Genomic DNA, 11,915 nt, shown 5'->3' with positions numbered 1-11,915 from the left:
TCTATTATCAAGGCAAATGTACAACTATATAATACTGAAATTTAAACAAAGATTCATGACTGGTACCATAAAATGTCCTCTCAGATATAACAGTAAAGGAAACATTTTAAAGTACATTTTGAAAATTCATCCACACTTTATTTTTTTTTCCCCCCCTAAGGAGTGGTATTTTTAGTCAATTTTTCTTTCCCCTTTTCTTTCTCACCTCTCTTTCTGAGTTGAAAGAGAAAAAAATAAATTACTGGCATTTCGGAATGAATCACAAATCGCTGCTTATAGCTTTACATAAACATTTCCTCTCAAATTAAACACCATGAACCCCCCAAACAAAAGAGAATGTCCTATAAAAACCTAGTTTTTTGATTTCTTGAAACACAACTGGTGTCCCACATTGAGTTCTTAACAATAGAACATATAAATAAAAAGGCAGTGTTTTCATGTAAAATAAAAAGTACATAAATAAATATACTAAAAAAAAAAAAGGAATTAATTTGTCTTTTTTTTTTTATAAAAACATATTTTAAAAGGATCCTTTAATAAAAGCATCCAATGTCCTTTTAAAAAAGATTTCCCTTGAGCTTCTAACTCCCACTGGGCGCCAGCGTCTCTGAAACACCGTCTTTTACTTGAAGGCTTCGGGGATGTGTCCCATCTGTGACTGCATACTCGTGGGAGGGCTGGAGATGCCCTCGGACCAGTCGGACACGTTGGAGTGAGGAGACGAGCTGGACCACTGGTCCGGCGACTCCGGAGACGGTGTTAGGAAAGGATGGTCGGGCACCTGGAGCTGGTGGCTGGGGGTGTTGTCCAAGGGGGAGGAATAACTGTGCTGGGAAGGTGGAGTTAGAAACTGCGTGGTGGTCATGGGCTGGGCGAGGGAGGATGGCAGAGACGTGGGCAGCATCTGGGAATCTTGAGGCAGGATCGTGTGGACTGCCATGGTAGCGCTGCTCACCGGCTGCATGTCGGGCTGGCTCAGCTCGGTACCAAGGAAATTTTGGCCCATGTGGCCACTCGCATTGGAGCTGGGGTTGTGATGCTGCTGTGGCTGGGGCGGCTGGCGCTGCTCTGCGGCTGCTTCTGTGGCTGCATTTTTTGCTGCTGGAGCTGTTGCTGCTGCATCTGCTGGAGCTGCTGGCTCTGCATCAGGTGAGGCTGGGAACCCAGCCGGGTGTTGGGCATGGCCTGGTAGCTCATCATCTGCGACAAGCTTGTGGTGGGCAAGCCGTTGTGCAGGGAGGTCATCATGCCGTGTTGAAGGTTTTGCGTCTGCTGATGCGCCCCTGGTTGCATGTTGCCTCTCATCGGGTTGTACTGATTCTGGACCATGCCGCTCTGCAGCCGGGTGAGCCAGTCACACTGCCCGTTCAGACCGGCCGCTCCGCCAACAGAGAAATTCATCGGAGCATTGCTCATCGCTGTGCTGGGGCTGGAGACGGGGAGGTGAGAGAGACGCGGCGGCACCGAATCGAAGGCCATCCTGCCGGAGTTTCCCATGGCCATATCCTGCTTCCCCGCCATGTTGAGGTGATTGATGCTCATGTGGGCATCAGGCATGCCTGGCAGATGATTCAGAGGCATGGAAGGGGACTGCTGAAACGGAGAGGTCATCAGCGGAGGAGAGGCGACATCTGACAGGTACCCATGGGGCGACTCCAGGGAGTCCACTGGAGATAACACACTGGAGTTGTCAAGCAGACATCCTTTTCCATCCTGTGATTTTTTCCTCCGGGCTTTGAGGTCTTTGGCATCCTTGCCATTGCAGCTCAGGCCCTTGGTACTTGGCTTCCTCGCCTTCTTGCCCTGGACGGCAGGTTTCAGGTTGCCGATGTAGCTGTTGGGAGAGCAGAGCGGTGGGGACAGTGTGGGTGCTCCCAGCGGGCCGTTGTGCAGCGGTGGGCTCCGCACCAGGTTGTACTCGTCCAGCAGCCTCACGATGTCGTGGTGCATGCGCTCCTGGGCGATGTCCCGTGGGAGCCGGTCCATGTGGTCCGTGATGTCGCGGTTGGCAAAATGGTCCAGCAGGACCTTGGCGGTTTCGTAGCTCCCTTCTCTGGCTGCGAGGAACAGTGGGGTCTCCTCCTGGAAACCCAGCAAAGATGGTTAGGTTTAAGTTCACAGATTCTCCTGGCTCACACTATCCTGAGCTCCACGCCCAACACCATGCAGCTGGGTGGCAGAGACAGTAATCGTCTCTCCTCCGGTGAGGTTTTGCCGCTGCTTTTTCCTACCCTGCCGAGCCATGTCCTTACACTGACATCAAACCAGGAACCCTGCGAGTGACCCAGAACATGCGAGGAGATGACCACAGGAACACTGTATCATACGGCTCACCAAGTACTGCACGGCCCCTCAACAGCACCCACAGGACCAAATCCCACAATGCTTCTCTGAGCTAAATCCAGCAGCTTCATTCACAGCAGAATAATCAAATCAGAGTCTCAGTGCCAGACAGTGTTGTATTTTACGCACAAATTACCCTTTAACAGACTCCTCAAATGGTTCTTTCCTTGCCTATGTGAGCCCAGGAGACCCCTACCTTATTGTTCTGCATATCCTTATTGGCACCATTCTTCAGGAGGACTACTGCGGCTTCAACGTTATTCACAGCAGCTGCCCAGTGCAGTGCCGACTTGCCTACAGAGGAAGATCACGAAATACAACACGCGTTAGTGAGCGGTAAGAGTAACAGCAAGCAGCCCTTTCCTTGCACCTCCGAGAGTCGTAGTTGCCTGCAGTACCTAGATCATCCACGGCATTGACGTCTGCGTGGCAGTTGATGAGATCGTCCAGCATGCCCTCCACAGCCAAGCGAGCGGCCAAGATCAGAGGAGTGGTCCCATCATGCATTCGGGCGTCGAGGTCGGTTGCCCTGTTCCTAATCAGGATCTGTCACAACAAGGGCCAAAGCGCAGGAAACACAAACGTTAGGAGGGACAGACAGCAGACACTCCAGGTACCCAGGTCTCAGGACCTGCAACCCCCTTTCCAGAGGCTGGTCCCTCCAGTCCCCACTCCCAGTCCGGGGGTGCACATCCGAGGGCAGCGATGGGGTTGCTGCTTTGCTGCGCCCTGCCCCAAGACAACAGGGGCTTCAAGTTTTCAAGACTTTCACCCTGCACCTTGCCACGACAACCTGGAGACCCTGCGGTAAGCTCAGTTGTGTGACTGACTCAACCAGTACCTTCCCCCAAAAACCCTGAGACTGGCGGTGAAAGGATCAATTACCTGGAAGACTCCTTGGGCATCGGCAGAGACGGCGGCGTGGAGGGGCGTCCTGCCCATGTTATCTTGGATGTTTGCATCGGCACTGGCTTCCAGCAGGCGCTTGGCAGCGTCCGAGCGGGAGTACCTGGCAGCCAGGTGAAGTGCCGTCTCGCCGGTGCGGTCAGTCTGGTTGTGTAAGCTGGCGCCTTGGTAAATGAAATCCGAGATGACGGCGGGAGCATCGTCTTCCTCTTCGCTATTGCCAGTCTCCAGCCCTCCTCCGCTGCACGAGGCGATCATGAGGGGGGTGAAGCCATCTGAAAAGCACAGGGGAACTCGGTGAAAAAAGGCTTTTTACCCTTCTGTAATGCAGATGGCTCAGCAAGATGCTCCGTCTGCGATAGATGCTTATTCTCGTGGGTGCTTCAAGACCGAGTTCCTGACTGGTTCTAAACATCAAACACGAATATCCTTCCTCTGATATGCATCTGAAATTCCTTAGTGGTATCTCACCACTCACTGCTTTTCCTATTTCATCTGCTAGCTTGCACACTAACATGTAAGGTGCAGGATATAAGGAAGGCTGCTCAAAGCAAACTTGAGTGCAGCACAGCACAGCCTTACGTATTTTTATTATCTCAGAGGACAATGTCACAGACGTGGGGAAGACCAAATGTTTGTAATAATTTAAAAGCCTATTAATATAGTTAAAAACCTGAAAAGAAGATTATGAAATGTGCAGTTTGGTGGGAGGAGAGGAATCTAGGAGTGGCAGACAGACAAGCTGGATGATTTAATTAATAGGTACTTCTTCTGTATTCTCTAATTTCCATCTCAGTGATTAAACAAAAGAGATCTCATGGAAAGCAAAACGTGACAGGGTCTATCTCTCAATCACACACAACTGCAGCCATGCGATGCAGAACGGCTAGCAGCGACTCCGAACTAGAAATGGAGAGAGGTAGGGCTGTCTGGGACTGCTCATCTGCAAGGGGTAAGGGAGGATTTTAGATTAGCTGACAAGCAGTACAGAAGCGAAAGGAGTCCACCTTACCCGGACCTCTGACGTTGACATCCATACAGTCTGCATCGATTTCCCCCTGCGGTGGGGTAGGTGCCATGGAGGATATGCGCAGGTCAGCGGCATCCAGGTGCTGCTGGGTCCACTGCCGGTGATCCGTCTGATCGTCCGTGTCAGGCAGCATCGCCTGCTCCTCGAACTGAGGAACGACAGCGGGAAATGAGCACCGAGCAAAGCACACAAGTCCGGGTGGGAGGAGGGGGCTGAGCTCTAGTGTGGGAAGCTCTGCAAGTCTCAAAGGTGTGTTTGTCACACGCAGGTTTGCAAAGGAGCCAGCAGCAGCGATGTGTAGCGCAGACCGGGCACCCGAGGGTCCCTCTGCTCTGCTGCTTTCTGCAGTGCTCTGCTCCTTCCATGACAGAACCCAGCCAGTGACTACTTGCAGCCCAGCAAGGGAATGTGGCAGTGAGCTTACCCTGAACTTCTTGGTGTCCAAGGTCTCCTCATCACCCCACTCATTTTGGTTGTCATCCATCAGCGTGCCATCTGAAGCATTTTTGAGGGGTCTTTAAAGATAAAACCACACAAAAAATGAGCTCCTCTGCAGGAAGGAGTGCGATGGACTGTGTTTATCTACATGCACAAACTGAAGGAAGAATCAGCCAGGCCATTTGCAGGAGGTTCCTCTCAGGTTGCCTTTCATTTTCTACCAAGTGCAAATGGGCCATGAGGCATTTAAAAACCTCCTCCAGATGGGAACACTGTCTTCCCCATGCAGAACTTTAAGAAACCTGACTTTTCTCCTCCCCACTACGCCAATACGATGCGCTAGAGAACAAAACTCCGATGGGTTCTCTCAGAAGAGCCCCGAGCAGCCCCGCTGTGCTGTGTTTAATGGGTTAGCAAGCAAATTACTCACTTCAGTCCAACAGAATCCTCCCCAAGTGGTTCTCGTCGCTTCTTCTTGCTCGACTCTGTCACTTTGAAGCCTTCTGGGAACCAAAGCTGCCCATGCTCCCTGCGCCGCTTACGAGACACCAGTACTCCCACTCCAATGAAAGCAAGCAAGACCAGTGCAGCCACCACCACGTACATAGGATACAGCTGGGAGTTCTTCGTGGGCTCAGCTGTTTCACCTACAAAACAGTGGGGCAGAAAGAGATGCTGAGACATTAAGCTGCATAGCAAACCAGTGACAGAGTGGAAATGAAGGAAAATTAGTTAATAGAGGTACCTGAGTCTGATCTAAATCAGCCCCCCCAAAATAAGGTCATTTTATACGCTATTAATCAGAATTGCAAACTATCGGCAAATTCTCGGCTGCACAAGCCAGCCTGCATCAGGAGACAGCTTCACTTTTTTCTCCTTTAAGGAAAAGGATTAGCAAACTTCAAATCATTGCGCTTGCATTGAGCTGTTAAGACAAAAGGATTTAAGGGGATTTTCAAGATACAAACTTCAACTCCTTGCATGTCACTGATTGATTGGAGCTGGTTGGGTTTTCTTTTTCTTTTCTTTTTTTTTTTTAATAACTTCTATAGTATAATGGTTTTGAAATAAACCTGGAATAAGCAAAAATAATAAACTGTTTTTGCAATTCTTTTAAGAACAGACTTAAAGAAAAAAAAAATAGATGCAAGGTTATTAAAACCAGACTGTGCTCAAATGCAGCCAGCTGACACATAACTAAACATGGGTAAGGCTGTAAAGTCTAGGCTGTCTCTCCTCCCCAGCCAACCAGCCATACTTACTTTTAACGGCTTCTATTTTGTAGGGTATGTTCAGGTTGCCAAGGGAGGCCAAGGCACCCAGGAACGCCGCCACATCGGTTGCACTCTGGAAGCACTGGGAAGATGACTGGATGCACTGGCGGTTATCAATTTCCAAGTAGACGATGGATCTGCGCCACAGAAGAGTCAATGAGAAAGGGAGAGCAATGACCGCAGAGAAGACAGACGAGCCCTGTCTCCCTTCCCTCCTTAACCCCCCATCAATGGGACTTAGAAGGTGGGAACCCATCTCCTCGCTTCCCTGTGGCCCAAGCCCTGCAGCTCGCACTCATGGTCTATCGGATTTGCCTCAATGAATACTGTGAAATCTAACTCCTTATCTACAGGAATGGAAGGGAGTCTCTGCTTCACAGTGTTTTAAAATGACCCAGACACTACAGTATCTTAAATAATGCTGTTTGGGAGCCTTCAGATCTTTTCACATCAGTTCCGCTGCGCTAACTCCTTTGCTTTCAGTGGCTTTTGATTGAGCCCACAGAGAGGGAGAAGGTTAGATCTATATGTTTATACTAAAGAGCTCCAAATACAGTTTGCAGTAATTGAGTTTTACAGCAAAGCTCTAGAAAGCGTTTCCCAGGGAGAAACTGAGGCTTAACTTAATGGCTCCTTCAGATCTTTTCACATCAGTTCCGCTGCGCTAACTCCTTTGCTTTCAGTGGCTTTTGATTGAGCCCACAGAGAGGGAGAAGGTTAGATCTATATGTTTATACTAAAGAGCTCCAAATACAGTTTGCAGTAATTGAGTTTTACAGCAAAGCTCTAGAAAGCGTTTCCCAGGGAGAAACTGAGGCTTAACTTAATGGCTTCCTGAAGTCAGAGAGTTGGTCAGGCCAGCCTCTGCTTCCAGGTCCCACCCAGCCCAGCCCCGGCTCCCAACAATACACAGGACTCCTTCAATCGTGAGAGTCGGCGCGGCATTGTATCAGGGATTCCTGAGCGATCACTCGCTTTTCCCACATGAGAGCAAAATCCGGTTTCTATTCACACAGAAAGCAACACCTAAATACAATTATCTAGCCTACATCCTTCCCTTCAGAGCATGTTACTATTATCAACACAGAAAACAAATGTTGCTCAGTGAAAAAGGAACCCGTTGGTCCCCCTCACCCTCTGATGTCCATCTGATCGAGCTCTCTCTTCTGCCTTCTGCCAGCCCTGGAGTAGAGGCTGCTCTTTACTTTGTTGATGACAGCACTAGACATATCTGACCAGTCCTCTGTTGACCTCTTGATGTAATGCTTTTTCAGCTCCTCCTCGTTCCCATAGTATGGGAAGATCATATACTCTCCCTTGGGGTTCTTCTTGAAGACCACGTTGGTGTGCAGCACACGGCTCAGCTCCCGTAGGAAGTTGAACGAGTTGTTCTTCAGGTTCTCGGGAGTGATCAGGACCACCACCACCAGCGTGCCATCTGCAAGCTTCTCCGGCATGTTGTTTGCACAGTCCAGACCATCCCATTCGCACTCAAAATTATTGCAGCCCTGGTCACAGTGACCATCTGAGAAGTGATCTTTGCAGTACTGATCATACAGAGGGCTGGGCAGAAGAAAAAGAAAGGCAGACGAATGAATCAGACCAAGTACTGCACATATTACCTATCTGCTGAGAAAATAAGTGGTGGTCCACGAGGACCTGTCTTTCCTCATCCTGATAGACGCTAAGCCAGTTTACAGAGAGGGCAGCGGTTTCATGCAGCGCTGTGAAGCGTTCACCTCTGCAGCTGGAAGATAGCAGCTGTTAAATTATAAGCTGCAATTTAGATGCCAGAAAAAGGGACGAATTACTGTGACCGAGAGAAGACACGGGGACACAGAAAAGTTACTCAGACCAGAGTTTGTCCAGGGATCTGGGACTAAGTTCCTGCTGTTGCCAAAGACAACATTTGGTAAATACCTGGATGTTAACATCACCGTGTTTTCTGGCTGCTCTTCCATCTGGGGTCACCCTACACTGACACTCACCGTGTTACTACTGTGAGTTGGAGAATTCACTTCTGTGGCATGATACAGGCAAGGACAGGGAAGCCGTCTGGAATGAGCCAAACCCAGAGAGTTTCCAAGTGTATATAAACTCAGTAAGACCACAGGGAAGTGTGGTTGCTCGAGTTGCAGCCCCATAGGCAGCAGAACAGAATGCAGAGAGTGAACAACAGGGCTGCACTTAGGAGCTTGAGCAGATCCAACCAGAAAATACCCCCAGACGATCAGCACAGAGGTCATGCCTTTAAAACAAGAGGGTCAACGAGCGAGTCACTTACTTGCACTGCCCTTCGTATTTCTGGCAGTCAAATCCATCGTACAGACAGCCAGCGTTATTGCACTGGGAGTCGCACTTGCCATCGTTGAAGTACTTCCAGCACTGCAGCGACTGGGAGCAATTCTTCCAGGGGTCGTTGAAATTGAGGGAGCAGTCGCCCCCGTCCCAGCCGCAGGCATGGTTATTGCATTTCCCGTCGCAGATCTTGTTGCCAGCATACCCCGCACAAACTGCAATCTCGCACTTCTCTTCAATTTTGGGTGGGATGATATCCTGCCCGATCCCACCTTGGAAATCAAAGTCGAGGATGTGGCAGGTGAGGCCGTTGAAGTTGGCAGGGCAGTTGCACCGGTAGTAGGGGGAGGCATCGCTGAAGAACTCGCAGGTGCCCCCGTTGTAGCAGGGATTGGATGTGCAGGGGCTGCTGGCCGGGTACTGGCACTCGGGACCCGTGAAGGCCGGCGCGCACATGCACTTGGAGCTCTTGTGGATGGAGATGCAGGTGCCACCATTCAGGCAGTGCAGGTTCCCGCAGGTGCGGGAGTCGTTCTCGCAGGTGGCACCCACAAATCCCTGGGGAGGTGACAGCAAGGAGGGAGTCAGAATCAATGATGCTGTCCTACGGCAGCCTAACATACATGTTATGGGAAACTCCGCACAAATCCAGTGCATCAGGGCACGGCTCTGGTGCATCCTCCGAAAATAGTGATGGGCAACAATAAGCTAGAGTGTAAACCCTGTTAGAGCACCCTCCTCAAAATGAAGGGAGCTCTTCTCCGCAGCTGCCTGCTCCACCTTCACATGGTGCAAATAACGGTCAGCCAGGCAAGACTCTGTCCTACAGAGCTGCGTGTCGTCCCTGCAGGGCTGAGCCACCTCCTTCTCCCTGACCCTAACCCAGCTTCCTTGCAAGTGAGGAGGGTATGCATATACGGATGCACCTCTGCAGCGAGCACCCACAGCAAAGCATCTTCCCCTCCACGCTTTCCCCACGCCGGGGAAGGCTCAGGGGCTAAACTGGCCCCTTGATTGCCCCTCTGTGCAAGGACTGACTTGCAGGGCCCGTGCAACATCCCATGCTCTGAGCTGGAGCGGAGCAGGTACCTACCGGGGGGCATTTGCAGATGAAGCCACGGCCGGTGTTGCTGGCAACTGCACACGTTCCACCGTTCTTGCAGGGTTTGCCCTTACAGCCATCCACCACGGTGTCGCAGCGACGGCCTGCCAAGGGAGAGGAGAGCGTGAGGAGCAGAGGAAGGTGTGCGAGATGCTTGAGGGGGCTGGGGGCTGCAGGGCTGGGCGCTGGGAGAGGGGGGGAACATCGTGCTCACCTGCATAGCCAGGTCGGCACTCGCATTTGTAGTCATTGACCCGCTGCACGCAGTTCTGGGTGCCGCGGGCGTCGCAGGGGTTGGACAGGCACTCGTTGACATCTCCCTCGCAGCGCTCCCCTACAAAGCCAGGGGGGCAGATGCAGCTGTAGCCACCTACCCGATCCGTGCACTTGCCATTGTTAAAGCACTTGGGCCCCAGGGTGACAGGATCAAAGAAAGGGCTGCAGTCATCCACATTGATCTCACAGTGCACCCCTAGAGAAATGGGGGAACAACCCACACAGCTCATCAAACAGTATCGGGGTGCCCGGTGGTCCCTTGTGTGAACCTTCCCTGCGGAGGGGCTGAGCCTGACCAAGTCAATGGCAGTCCGAGCCGCCGCTCTGGCAGGAGGCACGCAGCCCCACACAGCTCGCGTCCAAGGTTGCGTGGCCTTGATGGCTAAGCTCGCAAGCAAACCCAAACCTCTACTGCTGCATTTGCTTCTGCTAGCCCGAGCAGCTAATGAGCAGATACCGAGGATATCTGCACTCAGCCCACTAATGCCCCAGCCTGGGGAATTAATTTACCTTGAGTTCCTCTGGGGCAGGAGCATTTGTAGGTATTGATGAGATCGATGCAGGTTCCTCCGTTCTGGCATGGGTGGGACAAGCACTCATTGATCTCCTCTGAGCAGTTAACTCCATGATAACCAGCCACACACTACAAGGAGGGAAGAGGGGAACTATCAGAGAGGTTCATTCAGTTCCCCCATGGCTGCAGGTGTACAGCCAGCCCCGCAGCCTGCAACCGGGTAAAGGGGCACCGGGCCAGCCTGCAGCTGGGGCAGCTCCTTGGGCAGCAGAAAGGCAGTAACTGGTGCTTTCTCCTGGTGCATCTCTGCCGCCCACGGCACCCACCTCACAGGAGTAGCCTCCCAGGTAGTCTGTGCAGGTGGCTCCGTTCTGGCAGGGGTTGGGGGAGCATTCATCCACCTGCTCCTCGCAGTAGCTGCCGGTGTAGCCGGCCTGGCAGCGGCAGAAGTGAGTGTTGCCAGTGTCTACACAGAGCCCCGAGTTCCTGCAGAGATGCGCTACATCGATACCTGCCGGGGAGAGCAGAGTGAGACGCGGGGACCTCGGTGACACCCACGCACCGCAGGGCCATGTCCTGCCCACCGCACGTCCCACCAGGGATCGCAGCCAGGTCTGCAGCCTCGGGGGATGCACATTACAGCAATCCTTGAGATCACCGTGGTCGTGCCAAAGATCCCCTCAGAGCCCAGCATGGGGGGCACCTGGGGACCCCACCCTGGCCCTGTGAGGTCGTACACATGGCAGGGCCTCACCTTGCTGCTTAGCAGCCACCTCACAGGAGACACTGGGGACGTCGCAGTAGAGCCCTGTCCATCCGCTGTTGCACTCGCAGCGGTACAGGTTGTTGGTCTGCCAGCACTTGCCTCCGTTTTTGCAAGGAGAGGAGTCACACCAACGCACCAGGTTCTGGGGGAGCAGAGCAAGAGATGGGGGTCAAGACCCAGCAGGGCTTCTGCAGGAGTGGAGACTGCAGTGACCCCCCCAAATCCCCACAGCCAGCATGCATGGACGGACACCGGGATCAGCGGCTGACAGCCCAAGGCTCCTCTACCTGGCAGTTGAGCCCGGTGTATCCCTGGGGACAAGTGCACTTGTACGTCCCGTAGCTGTCCTGACACGTGCCCCCGTTCAGGCATGGCTTGGAGTCACACTCGTTAATGTCATGCTCGCAGTAGCTGCCTGTGAAGCCGGGTGGACAGATGCAGGTGAAGGTGTTGATGCCATCCACGCAGGTCCCACCGTTGAAGCAGGAGCTGGGAACAAAGACATCACGTCCCCGTGAGTCACTGCTGGTCATGCTCCACGCCAAAGCCCCCCCAAACTGGCCCAGGGCCATGGGGCAGCGCAGGGACCCCAGCCCCTTGCTCCAGCCCCAACAAAGGCTGCGCCCACGGCAGGAGCTGTGCTGGGCCGTACCTCTCCGTGCAGTCAGGCGTGTTGTTCTCGCAGTGGATGCCACTGAAGCCGGAGGGGCAGGTGCAGGTGTAGCTGTTGACACAGTCGGTGCAGTTGGCACCGTTCTTGCAGGGGTTGCTGGCGCACTCATTGATGTCCTCTTCGCACTTGGGCCCACGGAAACCAGCCAGGCACTCGCAGAAGAACGTACCGACGCCATCAGAGCAGGAGCCACCATTGTGGCATGGATCTGGAGAGGAGGGACGTGCATGTGAAGATGCAATGGGTCCAGCCCTGGTGCAGCAGCCCTGCCCAGGAGCTGCCCCCCAGCACTGTC

The 11,915-nt window shown here is 52.8% G+C and overlaps 1 protein-coding gene across 1 annotated transcript in view; it reads right to left on the bottom strand.

Annotated features, from left to right (window-relative positions):
* Nucleotides 1-2: 2 nt before the first annotated feature.
* The window catches only part of NOTCH1 (notch 1), a gene marked incomplete at its 5' end in the record, with an annotated part of 12,327 nt that continues 414 nt past the window's right edge, over nucleotides 3-11,915 (bottom strand). The window contains 18 exon segments of the mRNA XM_009696540.1: nucleotides 3-1,065; nucleotides 1,068-2,082; nucleotides 2,540-2,637; nucleotides 2,742-2,889; nucleotides 3,229-3,524; nucleotides 4,262-4,427; nucleotides 4,704-4,794; nucleotides 5,148-5,364; nucleotides 5,980-6,128; nucleotides 7,126-7,554; nucleotides 8,276-8,847; nucleotides 9,383-9,495; nucleotides 9,606-9,863; nucleotides 10,178-10,310; nucleotides 10,508-10,692; nucleotides 10,936-11,089; nucleotides 11,235-11,436; nucleotides 11,600-11,828. Coding sequence (XP_009694842.1) covers nucleotides 623-1,065; nucleotides 1,068-2,082; nucleotides 2,540-2,637; nucleotides 2,742-2,889; nucleotides 3,229-3,524; nucleotides 4,262-4,427; nucleotides 4,704-4,794; nucleotides 5,148-5,364; nucleotides 5,980-6,128; nucleotides 7,126-7,554; nucleotides 8,276-8,847; nucleotides 9,383-9,495; nucleotides 9,606-9,863; nucleotides 10,178-10,310; nucleotides 10,508-10,692; nucleotides 10,936-11,089; nucleotides 11,235-11,436; nucleotides 11,600-11,828 — 4,898 coding nt within the window.

This window comes from Cariama cristata, unplaced genomic scaffold (genome assembly GCF_000690535.1).
Source record: "Cariama cristata isolate BGI_N322 unplaced genomic scaffold, ASM69053v1 scaffold21313, whole genome shotgun sequence".
Lineage (NCBI taxonomy): Eukaryota > Metazoa > Chordata > Aves > Cariamiformes > Cariamidae > Cariama > Cariama cristata.
This window is presented reverse-complemented; position numbering and strand designations above follow the sequence as displayed.